Here is a 15,594-nt window from a genome sequence, read left to right as displayed (position 1 = left end):
TTATTTAAGGAAGGATGTTAAAGCCCTGGAGAGAGTGCAAAGGAGATTTAGTCGAGTGATACCAGAAATGAGGGATTTTAGATACGTGAAAAGATGAGAGAAATTGGGCTTATTCTCCTTGGAGCAGAGAAGAGTAAGAGGGGACCTCATGGAGGTGTTCAAAAATGATGAACAATTTTGACAGGGTGAAGAAAGATATCCTGTTTCCACTGATTGGTATGTCAGTAACTAGGGGTCACAATTTCAAGATTGTCAACAAGGGAGTGAGGAGTGAGGTGAGGAGAAATTTCTTTACTCAGAGAGTTGTTAGGAATTGGAATGCACTGCCTGGGAGACTGGTGGAGGTGGACTCCGTAGGACGTTTCAAAAGAGGGCTAGATATATATTTGAAAGTTCTGAATTTAGAGGGTTACAGAATGGGGCGAGCTGGGAAGCTCTTTTGGAAGCCAGTACAGACGTGGAGGGTCAAATGGCCTCCATGTACACTGTAAAATGCTATGCATTTCCTTGAAAATCCAGAAAAGTGAATGGAAATACAAGAGAATAGATTCAGATGGAGACTTGTGTTATACTTAAAAAATAACTTAAGGTCAGCACTTGAACATGATGGCAACCATTTTCCCCAATGTTTAGGAGTAACCATAGTCTCCTCTTGATCTTCTTCAACAGGAGTGTGAAATTATTCACACAAGCCCCCACACTGGGATTCTCTGAACTGCTAAACCTTTGACATTTCCCAAAACTTTAAACCCAGCATGTCTCCACTTCCTTAACGTGTTCAACAGGTTTCATTGAAAACAGCTCTTAAACAATGAACCCTTCCATGTTTCATTTTATGTATTTCAACAACATTGAAATAAACTCTCAAACTATCTATCTGTTTTCTAATTGGATATTTAAAGGCAGTTTTCAGGACTAGCTACCAGAGAGATAACAAGGACGGTGGGCACATATTTTGTGACATTAATGAGAAAGCAACACTCAGTGTCATTGCCCTTCTGACACTGGCAGCAGCTTCTGGAGTCTATATGCACACAGTTCAACACATCAATTAGAGGCTTATCCTTGACCTTGCACTTTACAATGAGGCTCCTTACTAAGTCCCCCTAGCTTGCAATTAATTGAAAATCATTAAATCCTGTACAAAATTAATCTCATGGTCATGCCCATCTAAAAGGTTACATCTTTTCAATGTTGCTGAGGTGTAACTGGGTTTTAAGCAGGTACTATGTTCATAATTATTAATAAACATCCTCCCTGCTCCCGAAAAGAGCTAATGTTACATTTGTGCAATATCAAAATTCTCCATTATGTTAAATTCCACATACAGATGCTACGTTAAGGTATATTTGTCACATTTCAGCTTTAATCCCATTTCACATCCATTGCTCATTACACAGTCTGTGAAATGGTATTAAAACGAAAAGGACAATCATAACCTTTAACTTCCTGGTTTGCTCTCTGGGAGAATTCTTCAATGTGATTGGCTGCTTGTCTTTTCTCTGTGCCATTACCACAGCTGGAGGCCAGCAGGTTCCTTGGTTTGGTGACAGATTCGAACTAAAGTTGAAAAACAAAAGGTTAATTCATGTTGTATGGATCAATAAATCTTCTTGGGTAGCTTTTCTTTGCAATCGTCAGTGAGTGTCATTGACCGTTGTCTTATGGGATCTCATCCAGTGTAGAGATGCATAACGAGTGAGGCTCTCAGGCAGGTGAACATTGTCGTGGACTTGACAATCTCCTTCCACATCTAGCTGTTCAAACCTGCCCAAACCTATGTCTCTGGCTATAAGACATCTATCAGGGATGGGTTTGAGTAGCCTGCATCCAGTTTTGATTTGTCACTCATTAGTGATTTTATTCTGACGCTGTGGAAGGATGATGCTGACTCTCCAGAGTGTTTCTCTATGCTCAGGGATGAGGCAAGCTGTTGTTGGCGTGGATGGAATTTAACTGTGTGTAGGTTGTGCTGAATTCACCTGGATACCCAATATGGAAGGATTCCTCCTGGAGAAACAAAAATAAAAGAGAATGTATTATTATACTTGGTGGGCGTATTGAGTCACAAGTTACTAGGAACCAGTACTGAACCTTTAGTTTGCAGAGGATTTGTATTCACAGCTCGAGAGCTTTCTATGACCAATACAACATTAGATACAATCATACTCCTGATACCTGTCTCCCATCAGTGGAACTTTGCTGCAGAGATATTATTTTTTTCCCATGTACTAACTGTATAATGGAAATAATTTATCCGCTCTGCAATGATTTCCGAGTAAATCACAGCTTTTTACAATTTTCTATACCACTTGTCCTATTTGTTCCTGTCAGATCTATTTATACTTCCAATCTGTTTGTTTAGTCCTCTCACCCTGAAACAGCAAGGATGATGTTTCACACATTGTAGAAGTGGCAAACGAGAAACTTTGATACATTACATAGAAGACAATGACAAATCAGAAGATAAATTATTAATCGGTGTGAAGAGATTCTACTTCTGTTTTTTCTCTTTCTTATCTTTCTCTGGTTCTCCACTGCCACTATGATCCTCTGACATTCCCTTTCTAGTTTCATCTTCTTTCCATGACTATACTGTACTGTCTCCTCTTGTGTCTTACTTTATTAGAATGAAAACATCACTCATTGACAGCTCATTACTTCCCTCAGTCTTTCCCTTCCTCCTGCAGTCTTGCAGATCATTACAATCAAGTTTGCCACCACTCAGTCTCTGCTAGTAAAAGCAAAATGCTGTGGGCACTGGAAATCAGAACCAAACACAGAGAATGCTGGAGAAACTCAGCAGGTCTGGCAGCGTCTGTGGAGAAATAAACCGAGTAAGCATTTTGAGTCCAGAATGATTTGTGGATGGCATGGTGACTCAGTGGTCAGCACTGCTGCCTCACAGCACTAGGATCTGGGTTCAATTCCACCCTCAAGTGACTGTCTCCATGGAGTTTCCATATTCTCTCTGTGTCTGTGTGTATTTCTGCTGGGTGCTCTAGTTCTCCCCCCTCGATGCAGGTTAGGTGGGTTAGTCGTGGTAAATGTAGGGTTATAGGGTGGATGCTCTTCAGAGGGTTGGTGCAGACTTGATGGGCTGAATGGCCCCTACCTTATATCCCTTTATCAGAATTGCAGAAGAAGCCGACTGGACCTGAAACACTGACTCTGTTGCTCTCTCCACTGATGCTGACACACCTGCTGAATTTCTCCAGTATCCTCTGTCTTTGTTTCAATCTCTGTTACTTAGAACTGCACAACACAGAGAGAAGCCATCATTGTGCCTCCTCTTAACTAGAAGCAACCCAATTAGTCCCATGACCTTTCTCTTTCATAAAACACCGCAATTGTTTTCCCTTCCAAATATTTGATTGATTCTAGATGCTGTTGTGTAAAGGTTGCCTCAGCCAAACAGTGATTATAATTTAACAGCAGTTCCTTGACTAAGAAATCAATTGGACTGGACATGAAAGATGCAATATCATTGCAGGTATTTTCTCTTTTTGCCTGCAATATAGGCCATGGACTTTCACCTAATTAGATTCTTTCTAAACCTTGCACTGTTTGTGCATTTGTGCTTCACACTGAGCAACTAAACGTTCTGTATCTATCCATGAGACCAAAGCAGGAAGCGTGCAATCAATTCCTCATATATCAAGGTATATTACTTTAAAAAGGCCAAACTAAAGTGTGATCAACTTTGCTGAAAGGACTGCATTTAAATTAATTTTAATCCACTTGCATTACTGCGAGTCAATATAATATATGCTTTGCAAAAATAAAACCTTTCAAACTATAATGTCGTCGTCTGTTAATCCTCTTGTGAGAAAGTAACATACAGTAGCTCTTTGTTGAACACTTCAGAGGCTGTTGTTTTGTATTTTCACCATCCTCCTGGAAAGATCAGTGTGAATCCCTGGAAGGATTTACAAGGTGATTATCAGACTGACAGCCGCAATGTGACCGCTCTGTCCAAGGCCCTGGCTTTGTTATCCAACTCGTGATGTTAGTTCGCTCCCAATAGTCAAAGGTATTTTCGTGGCTCACGGAGTCGATGGTTCGCAGAGCAGCTGAGCAACTACCCACTTCCATCAAATATAACAGGAAAACTGTATCCTCATCCATAATTCAGAGCCATTTTCTGGGACACTGTGGGGTGGGAGTCCGAATTCAGCAGGGTGGGGTCAGGTTACCAGTGAGTAGAACAGTTAGCATCTGTGGAGGGAACAGGGAGATGAATAGTTAAATATTGGTTAATTAAATATTTTGGGCATTGTTAAATTAAATTCATAGAGTAGAGGTTATGTTATAATTTGCATTCATCAAAATGAATTTGCTATAATGCGATTGATAAATTGGGGGCGCTGTTTCTACAACGCAAACTTTTAGAATGTGTGTTGGCTGTAACACGATTACAGTGCCAACACTTTGAATGCTGTTTCTAAAGTGTGATTTTTTTAATAACATGGGGTTGCACAAGAATGCAACCATCATGTTATAGAAGAACTGACTGTACTTATACAGAGAGAATGACCACTTTTATGCTTCAGGCCTTCTGTGATAGTTGGGTGCCGCTGGGGCTGGACTACATACTCGCTCTCCAATACCAAATTTTAATTAAAGTTTTCGAAGCTTCATTTTGAGTTTTCCTTTCTTTACAATATCCCTTTAAAGAGCTGTCTCCTGGTTGTTTGGTTTAATTTGTTTCAGTTACTTTCACTAGAATAGTATAAAAAGAGACTTTTCATTGCTTATTTGACAGACTGTCTCAGTGGTGTAAGTCTGGCCTTCTGTGACTGGTAGGCACCACAGGGGACTGGAGTGCATAACCAAGACCAAACTTCAAGTCTCATTTGTGAATTGACATTTTCTACAATATCCCCTGTCATATTTTAGTTGGGATTTCTTTGGCTTAATTATGCTGCAATCCCAACTGATGGTAATAGTGCTTAACGCAAGCATATGGAGTTAACATCTTTTGTGAAAGGAAAATCATGTGTGACAAATTTGCTAAAGTCCTTTGAGGATATCACAAACAGAGTTGATAAAGGAAATCTAATAGATGTGGTGTAACAAAATCAGATAGTGCTGCAGAAACTCAGCAGGTCCAGCAGCATCTGCAGGAAGAAAGCAGAGCTAATGTTTTGAGTCCATTGATGCTTCTTCAGAACAGTTGATGAGGAGTCCCTCAACTTGAAATGTTAATTCTGCTTCCTTTTATGCGGATACTGCCAGACCTGCTGAGTTTCTCCAGCAATTTCTGTTTCTGTTTCAGATCTTCAGCATCTCCAGTTCTTTGTTTTACCACAGTCAATGTAGTGTGTTGGGTTTCCAGAGGGCATTTGGTAAGGTGCTACATAAAAGGCTACTGTACAGGATACAAGCTGAAGGTTTTGGGAGCAATGTATTAACAAGGATTGGGGATTGGTTAACACACATAAACCAGAAGGTTGGGATTAATGTCCTTTTTGGATTGGAAAGATGTAACACATGGTGTGCCCCAAAGATCAATTATAAGGACTCAATTATTTATTATTCGCATTAATGACTAAGAGGAGGGGGCAGAGGGCACTGTATCTAAATTTGCTGTGAATAGAAAAATATGTGAGCGGGCATTTCAATCAGCAAGGGGTTATAAATATGTTGAGTGAGTGGGCAAAGACTTGGTAGATGGAGCTTAATGAAGGAACGTATGAAGTCATGTAATTTGATAGGAAGAATCATAAGGTAGGCTGTTCTTAACTAGATAAAAACTTCAAAAATGTGCAGTACAAAGGAATCTGGGTGTTGTGTGAGGAACAAAGGAGGTTAGTGTGCAGGTTCAGCAAGTAATTAAAAAGGCAAATTGAATTTTGGCCTCGATTGCTAGAAAGTTGAAGTTTAAAAGCAGGGACATCTTCTTACAACTGTACAGGGTGTTAGTGAGGCCACACCTGTAGGACTATGTTCAGTTTTGGTTCCAATATGTAAGAAAGGATATACCGACATTAGGGGTTGGTTAGCTCAGTTGGCTGGACAGCCGGCTTGCAAAGTAGTTTGATAGCAACAGTGTAGTTTTCAATTCCTGTACCTGCTAAGATCACCGTAAAGGTCCCACCTTCTCAACCACTTTCCTCACCTGAATCATGGTAACCCTCAGGTTGAAACCAAAACCATTAGCTCTCTGTACTGAGATAGTGGGACTCTGCTGACTTTGCTTTCATTTTAGGACAGTTCAAAAGAGATTCACCAGACCAATTCCTGGAATGAAGAGGTTAACTTATCAAAAGCAGCTAAATAGCTTAGGGTTTAGTTATTAGAGTTTAGAAGAATGAGGTGCGATGTTATTAAAGCATACAAGGTACGGCCTGACAGGGTCAATGCTGAGAAGATATTTTCTCTTTAAAGAAAATCTCAAGCTAGGGAACAATTACAGAAGGTGGGGCTGAAGGAAGCTCTTCTCTCAGAGGCTAGAGCAAGTTGGAATTCTCTACCCCAGAGAGTAGAGGAGGCTGCATCACTGAAAGTATTTCACGAAGGCGGTGGATAGATTTTTGAAATATCGGGGGAGATGATGGTTGTGCTGAAAGAAGGGCTGAGGCCTTGGGGCAGATCAGCCAAGATCTTTTGGAGTGAGAAGCTGAATATCCTACTCCTGTTTCTTACATTCTAAACTGAATCAAACACAACTGCCAGAATCTCCTGATCATCTGTTTAATCTGTACGTCTTAAACTCAGCAGTATCAATGCTACAACAGTTAATATCACGTGTACTTGCCAGGGCCCTTGCTCAATCAAATGCTGTTGTTGAAGTGATGTATTTAGGTCACTTTTCCAATTGATGGCATGACCTCTTTAAACAATGTACCCTTACAGATTGGAACCCATCTGCCTCTACTTTAGAACCCAAATTCCCAAATGATGATAGTGTATACTATACAACTTCATCACAATTGGTGTTTAAAATAGGATAAACCAGAGAGTGTCCACTTGCTTCAGGCCATCTGCAAAAAGCTGCACTCCAGGGTTTAGAGAGTATAGTCACTGCACAAAATTACATTGTAATTTAAATCTCTATATTTCACTTGGGTCGCTAGTCTTTCACTCCAATGCCCCTTTAATAGGGTTGTTGATTACAGTTAAATCATTGATTTGTTTTAATTTAGTTTAATTGATTTCATTTCAAGATAACATTAAGAAAGACTGTTGGGACATTGATTTGTTGCTAGGTGGGAAGCAGACTCATGTATTCTGTGATCAATTCTGTTACCAAGGAAATTGCATGCGTGTCTACGCCGCGACATAATCAACTGGCTTGTGATTGGATCATCAATTAGCTCTGATAGTGCTAGATGCAGGAAAGGACTAAGTAACCGGACACACAGACAGACAAGGGATACAGGGGCATGTGTTTGCTCAGACACACACACACATGCTCATGTGTTGATGCAGACAGAGAACAAGCAAGTGGCTGAAATGATAGTTACATGAACTTAAGAGAGGTGTAACAAAAGGTACAAAGGACACATGAATTGTTGAGTTGATGCAAACACAGACAAGACAGGTCTGACATGGGACTGGGAAATCCCAGCTCCACGTGGGACTGTTGAAACATGTTGTGAATACACTAACCCTGCGCCAGCTACGTGTTTAATATAGGAGGAAGTGAGGATGCAGATGCTGGAGATCAGAGTCGAGAATGGGTTGCTGGAAAAGCACAGCAGATCTGGCAGCATCCAAGGAGCAGGAGGATCAACATTTTGAACAAGAGCCCTTTTCATAGAGTTTAGGGCATGCGATGTCTAGGCAAACTCCTGTATTTAATTGGTCAATATTCTCTGGTGGCCAGCACCTAGATTTGTCTTTCAAGGGACAACTGGCTGTTATTATCAAAAAAATATAAAACATACTTGATTGGGGAACTGGAAGGAGCAGCAGTGCCCCCTCTTGGCTATACATTAAACTGCGAGCCACATCTTGCCTGTGACTGCCCTTGCCTGATCCTCCATCCCTGCTCCATCCGGTCCTGGGTATGTGGGTTAGAGGAGGTGGGGCACGGTCCTGGATGCTTCACTATCTTCCTGCTGGCTGGTGCCTGAGTCCTGAGGGATGGCTAGGTATCTCCAACACACCATCCCACTGCTGTGAGAAAACCCCTTTCCCATGGCTGTCTCGTCGAGCTGTTGCTTGCTTTGGGGCTTCGCAAGATGCGAGAATCCTCCTGCTGTACCGGGCAGACACTATCGTCAGTTCTGTGCCTGGGGAGCTGCTGACATTTTCAGCCCTGATTCAGCATGGCCTACAAGGACAGATGGGAACCTTGGACAGATAGGTTGTTGGAGTAGAGGAAGCTAACGGTAGAGGGGGTCCAGAACAGTAGCCACACTCGACAGGAGTCTATGGAAAGGTGGCCCAAGTCCGAGACATGGTAGTGTTTAGTTTTTCTGAGCGACTCTGTTTATACTGTGCTCATCTCAGGCCCCATCGATACAAAGCGACCGACTCATTGCCGTTTGTGCTGAAGAGTTGCCAGTTCCAAGTTGTGACCAGGACGGAGCTGTTGCCCAGGCTACCAAAACAAAATTCCTGCAAGACCCTCAGATCTGGCAGCGCAGGGACCCTTTCAGCACAGCAAATCACAAAGCCAGGGCCAGAATGCCCAATTTTCTTTCCTCTTCTGCATTACCTTGTTATGCGTTGGATTTTGAACCATCAAAGCTGTTAACAGCTTCATGATGAAATAAAATTGCGGCATAAGAAAGCATTATCTAAATAGCATTGGTTAAACTAACTGCATGTTCAATGAAGCTTGACCACTGCACTTCACATTCTACTAATTGTGAGGTTTTATATAAAGTGCACTGTGGGAATAGCCATCGTGGAATGCAAATCAACACCGGTTTGTTTGAGATGTAATCTGCAATATTTGTTTGAATCCCTCTTCCGTAATCATCTTCCTGCTTTTGCTGTATGTGACATTTGCTCACATGAAAATGACTTGTCTGACCACCAAGTAGAGGTGAGAAAGGGCAACAGATATTTCACTGGTGTCACACGCAGTTGCTGCCTGTTGATACTTTCATACTGGGTCCAAACAGGCTGGGCTCGGAAATTTAAAGGATCCTGTTTGGCCGAGCCAATGTTGCTAGTTTGCAGATTCCACCAGGAAGCTGAGAGCTTTGTCTAGAAACTTTAAAAGTCTTTGTAAGGCCTGTGAATAGGCAGAATATTGTCTACGACAGAGGGACCGCTGCACTGTCAAACGTGCTCGTTTTTTCAAATGAGATGAGGCCTGGTGGAGGTAAAAGATGTGTTGGCACAATCTGAAAGTGCAGGGGAGTTACATGGAGCTGGCAATGGACCTATCCCTTTCTGCAAATGATACCAAAATTGATGGTGGAGTGGACAGTGAAGAAGGCTATCTCAGAGTGCAACCGGACCGTACTTAGGTGGGCCAATGGGCTGAGGAGTGGCTGACGGAGTTTAATTTAGATAAATGTGAGGTGTTGCATTTTGTTAAGGCAAACCGGGGTAGGACTTATCCAGTTAATGGTAGTGCCCTGGAGAATGTTGCCAAACAGAGAGACATAGGGCTGCAGATTTATTTCCCTTGAAAGTGGAGTCGCAGGTTGTCAGGGTGATGAAGAAAGTGTTTGGTATGTTTGCCTTCATTGGTCAGTGCACTGAGTATAGGAGTTGGGAGGTCATGTTGTGGCTGTACAGGACATTAGTGAGACCACTTTTAGAATACTGCGTACAATTCTGGTTGCCCCTCTATAGAAAGGATATTGTCAATCTTGAGAGGGTGCAGAAAAGATTTACAAGGATGTTGCTGGGACTGACAGGTTTAATCTATAGGGAGGGATTGAATAGTCTGGGGCTGTTTTTGCTGGAGCAGCAGAAGCTAAGGGGTGACCTCATAGAGGTTTATAAAATCATGAGGGACATGGATAGAATAAATAGACTACGTCTTTTCACTGGAGTGGGGGAGTCCAAAATTAGAGGGTGTAGGTTTAAGGTGAGAGGGGAAAGATATGAAAGAGACCTGAGGGGCAACTTTTTCACGCAGAGGGTGGTGCATGTGTGAAACAAGTTGCCAAAGGAAGTGGTGGAGGCTGGTACAATAGCAACATTTAAACTACATCTGGGTGAGCACATGAATAGAAAAGGTGTAGAGGGAAATGGGTGCAGTGCTGGCAAGTAGGTCTAGATCAGATTGGGATGTTTGGTCAGCGCAGATGAGTTTGACTGAAGGATCCCTGTCTGGGGTACAGTCAAACTGGTTATAATTACTGTCTAGCCTCTGCCCTCACATAGTTAACATTTGCTCCGGATAAAACTTTGATCATTCCCGGCGTGTGAGCGTCACTGGTCAGGCCAGCATTTTATTAACCATCCCTAATTGTGTCAACCACATTGCTGTGGGTCTGGAGTCGTGTGTAAACCAGACCAGGTAAGGACAGCAGTTCCCTTCCCGAGATGGGTTTTCCAATAACCAGCAATGATTTCATGGTCATCATTAGAACTTCTCCTTCCAGATATTTATTGAATTCAAATTCCATCATCTCTTGTGGCAGGAATCAAACCCGGTCCCCAGAACGTTATCAGGGTCACGAGAATTCATGGATCAGTGATAGAGTAATCCTGCGTATGCACACATGCGCGCGCACACACACATATACACACACACATACACACAGACACACACACACACACACACACATACACACAGACTCACACAGACACACACAAACACACACACACACATGTACACACATGTACACACACAGACACACACAGACACACACACATGCACACACAGAAACACACAAATTCACACATGCACACACAGACACACAGACTCACACACGGACACACAGACACACACAGACTCACACATGCACACGTAGACACATGCACACACACATGCACACATAGACACACACACACAGACACACACAGACACACACACACATGCACACACATACAGACACACACACACATGCACACACATACAGACACACACACATGCACACAGACACACACACACACACACATGCACACACACACACACACACACACACACACACACACACACACACACACACACACACACACACACACACACACAGTTCCAGTATTAGTCAGTCTGTGTTGACTAGAAATGGTGGATTGTACCATTCCTGCTTGGGGATGTTTGGAGATTCTGTGTCAATGCCAAAAGGCTTTTCAATAAATCTTTCAAAATTTGTGGGCAGACATTAACACCTTCCAAATAATCTCTGTCTGATATATCTGTGTGGAGGTTTACACGTATATATTATGCATTAATATGAAATGTATAGAGACATGGGTGAAAGTATGTATAGATATAATAGGAATATCTGAGATTTGCTTCACTGCACTGTATCAATCTGAATGAAACTCTCTTCTCTATACTTGGTTATTCATTGCCTGCTGCCCTGTTAACAGTAGGACGAGAATGTTCAGCATGTTGTGATGATATTGAAAATTATGCAAACCTATCTTTATTAATTCAGAGCTGTCTGATGTTACTGGAATGTTGGAATTGTTTTATGTCCTCCAGCCAGCCAAGCGACCACAGCTCCGCAAGTTACTGACAAAGAATTTATTTCTTTCAGTAAGTCAGCATGTGCTCGCAATCCTTGCACTCAGTAATTTGCAGGGGTGGAGAATGCCAATGCGAGGAGGAGAGTTACCACAGGGGTCACATCTTTTCCCAGTAAACAACTTGTTTACCTTGGCTCTGAAGCTGGAGTGAGCAGCAGCTATTTCTCTCTCTCTCTCTCTCTCTGAAGTTGCACAATTTCTGCTTCCTGCTGCATGCTGTCCAACATTGTTTTCCACTTCACCTGTCAAGAGGCTCTCAGTGAAGAAGACAGTGGTGGATAAGCGTCTCTCTCTCTCTCTCTCTCTTTTCATCATGGCAGACAATATTCTGTAACCTCCTGCAGTCTAGATTCACAGCCTTGCGAAAGGATTATTGATGAAGAACAGAAGGAGGTGGGGATGCCAGTGATAATCTTGTTGTTTATATGTGTCTATTCGCAGGGCACTTCCTTCATCAGACTGACTTGGGTCGTCAAAGCCTCCTCTACTTAAAAGAGGCAGGCAGCAGTTGGTTTGGAAAGGTCAGTAGATCTCTTTATTTTTAAACTTGCCGCTGTTTAACCCCTTCTTTTGGACTTCACTTTAACACTCCCCCCTCCCCCACTGCACAGCAGGTATTAAAACAGAACAGCTGGTAGTTAGCTTAGTAAAAGGGTGTTTGATATTAGTGTTTGATCAATGAGTGATCTAAATTAATGATTGCTTTCAATTCAGAAACCACAGAAAGCATTCGACATTGACCAAGTTGGGATAGCTTGTCAATCAATATTGTTTCAAAGTTATAGCTGCTAGGTTGGGCTTGACTCGTTAATTCAGATAGACAACATTGGCTGCCCCATTTTAGAAAACCTGATTGAAGAGAAAAAGGCAGTGAGTATCAATATTCCTCTTTTAAAATCAGAATCTGAGACCAAATAATTAAGAGCTTAGTTGCAGTTTGTTTAAAAGGCAAACGGTGTTGAAGCTAGTATCAAGCCTGGCATTTTAATGAACTCCGTGAGGTTACATGTTCCTCAGTGGGAGACATTATAAAATATGTGGATGGAAGTGACCCACTGAGTGAGACTGAACAAAAGTGGTCATAAGGGGTAAATAGTGGAAACACTCAGCAGCTCCTGTAGCATCTGGAGCGAGAAACTGAGAGCTGAAGCTTATAGTTTTATGGATGAGTCCGACTTGGGTCATGTTTTTGGTGGGATTTTCGCTGTGAGGCCTTGTGGGAGTTTTCACTGAAATCTTACCAAATTTGCCACACTCATTACCTGGTGTGCCCTTGTGGCATCCTTCACATCTGATTCCAGCCCCCCCATCTTACCATGCACCATTTCCATAACAAACGGTCGCTATCTGCCAAAACACCAACATCCTTTGTGCCCACGCCATCTTTAAGAGCCAATCGTGCACCTGGACAAGCTCCATTAGTTCTGAACTGCCCTGCACCGTTCCTGATGTTTGCCCCCAGATGTGGCAGAGACGAGGAGTTTGACACCTCGTTTTGTAGGCCCCAATCCTGGAGGTCCCGGCAGACAGGATGGTACAGACAGCCACAACACCAGGCCATGCCCAGCTCTGGTATGAGGCTTCCACCCAGGTTGGAGCAGTCTCATCCTGGAAGAATGCCCAGCAATGTTGGGAGGGGGGCAATGTCCTTCTCCACTCTACAAGGGTAGATTCTACCATTTCTCTTCCATACCTCCCTCTCTCTGTCTCTGTGGCTGTGCCCAGCTCCCACCAAGGCTCATGTTGTACCACCCTCCCTATTGTCAGTGACATCCTCTCTTCTTTCACTCACTCACACCCACTCCAACACCCAACACTACTGACTGCGTGCCCCCTGCGCTGCCAACTCTCTCACTCAGGACACCATCCCACTTGCACTAACAGTGCCAGCTGTGCCTTTGACTTTCAGTCTCCATGATAGTTGTCTCTCTCTCTCTCTCTCTCTCGCTCTCTCTCTCTCTCTCTCTCTATCATACCAGTCCACAACAGGGCAAAAAGAGTCAATCAGGAGGTGGGCTGTCCCTTGATGAGGACACGGTGGCTCAGTGGATAGCACTGCTACCTCACAGAGACAGGGAGCCAGGTTCGATTCCAGCCTCGGGCGACTGTCTGTGTGGAGTTTGCACATTTTCCCCGTGTCTGTGTGGGTTTACTCTGGGTGCTCTGGTTTCCTGCCAAAAACATGCAGATCAGGTGAATTGGCCATGCTAAATTGCCCATAGTGTTAGGTGCATTAGTCAAAGGGAAATGGATTTGGGTAGGTGACTCTTCGGAGGGTCGGTGTGGACTAATTGGGCTGAAGGGCCTGTTTCCCACACTGTAGGGAACCTAATCTAATCTAGAAGAGGATGCAGACTCTGATTGCCCTGAGTAGGTCCTGGGCTGTTATTCGAGACAGCCCTTGTCTTTCTGTGCCTGGGTGTCCTGAGCAAAGGCTTGACTGAGACTAGCTGGCCCATTGGCAGTGTTGAACTGCACAGCAGTACTGTGGCTGGCTAAGGGGACAACGTGCAGAAAGACAAGGCAAAGCAGGAATGCTGTGAGCATGTTCAGGTGTGTGAGTGCTGGAGAAGCAGCCTGATCCACCCCATGAACTGGGTGTGTAACCCTGGACACAGAGTGTCCTTGCTGCAGTGTCATAATGTTAGCCGCTGGTGCAGCCTGAGGCACAGCCTTGAGGTGAGAAGGGTCCTGTATGGGGATTGGAAATGTCCCACGTAGGGTGTCAGAGGCTGGCGCATTTCAAATGCCAACATCCATAGATGTGGGAGGTGTGTGGCCAGTGCCCACACAGCGTGCCCTGACTTCCAAAGCAGAGGTGGCCAGAATCAACACTGAGCTGAATCCACAGCTGCCCACGGTGGTTTTCTCGTTGAGTTTTCCCAATGTCTAGTTTGTTTGGTGAGTTTGGTGAAACGGGAGGCTGAATATCAATGAAGTTAGAACAAGGCGTAAGATTCTGAAACAAAGTCAGCAAATGCTGGAGAAACTCAGTAGGTTCAGCAGTACCTGCGGAGGGAGAAACACAGTTAATGTTTGGAGACCAGTGACGCTGTAAGAACCTGCTTGTTGCTAACATCTTCGGTCTGTGATCTTTCTGCAGTTCATCTGAGCTCAGGGGAAAAGTCCCTGAGCTAAAACAGAGACCACAACCCTCTCTGAATTATTTTAAAAATTTCAGATTTTTAGCATTGGTGGTGTTTCACCTTCATGACAGTTGGAAGTGTTTTTCTGCTCTTAATTGGCAATTTCCTCTCGTGCCCAAATATGGTCTCTCAACCTTGTCCGAATCACAATTGCCCTCTCATGGCATCTAAGTCCTTGTTAAGGAGTAAAGAAGACTCACTCACTATTCAGTTCAGAGAAAGTGAGGACTGCAGATGCTGGAGAGTCAGGGTCGAAAGGTGTGGTGCTGGAAAGTCACAGCAGAGCAGGCTGCAGCCAAGGAGCAGGACAGTCGACATTTCGGGCATAAGCCCTTCATCAGGAATGTGGAGGGGGAAGGGGACTGAGAGATAAATAGTAAGGTGGGGTTGGGGCTGGGGAGGAAGGTAGCTGGGAAGGCGATAGGTGGATGCAGGTGGGGGATAAAGTATGAGATAAAAGTGAAGTCTGCTTTTGTAAATTGAGTCTGTACCCTGTGAGTTTGTATACAATGAAGAAAAAATTAAGGTGTTGTACTGAGCACAGATCCCAGACAGACAGCTAACGCTGGATTCATTACGGCGTTGTATTTTTGAAAAGGCAGCTTGTGCATGAATATTTCATTGGATGCATGTCTTTTGAAAACAAAATTAAAATTTTGTTTTTAGTGTCATTTATTTCTTTGCTGACAATCTAGCTAATATCTATCCTTTGCACGTTAATATGCAGTTGTAGGTTCAATGATATTGTGTTGCTTCAGGAGACTTAGGTGAGACCAAGGTTTCAGTGACAGGCTGGTCAGGACAAAGTTGAAGCTCCATACCCCATACCCTCATG

General features: G+C 43.4%; 1 protein-coding gene across 4 annotated transcripts in view; it reads left to right on the top strand.

Annotated features, from left to right (window-relative positions):
* The window catches only part of aatkb (apoptosis-associated tyrosine kinase b), a 404,882-nt gene that overhangs the window by 307,821 nt on the left and 81,467 nt on the right, over positions 1 to 15,594 (top strand). For all 4 annotated transcript variants that reach the window (XM_072558766.1, XM_072558767.1, XM_072558765.1 and 1 more), the window contains one exon: positions 12,055 to 12,134. In XM_072558766.1, coding sequence (XP_072414867.1) covers positions 12,055 to 12,134 — 80 coding nt within the window. The remainder of the gene's footprint in view (positions 1 to 12,054; positions 12,135 to 15,594) is intronic.

The sequence above is a fragment of the Chiloscyllium punctatum genome, chromosome 39 (genome assembly GCF_047496795.1).
Source record: "Chiloscyllium punctatum isolate Juve2018m chromosome 39, sChiPun1.3, whole genome shotgun sequence".
In the NCBI taxonomy this organism is placed as follows: domain Eukaryota; kingdom Metazoa; phylum Chordata; class Chondrichthyes; order Orectolobiformes; family Hemiscylliidae; genus Chiloscyllium; species Chiloscyllium punctatum.
The sequence above is the reverse complement of the archived record's forward strand: the minus strand, read 5'-3'. Positions and strand labels throughout refer to the sequence as shown.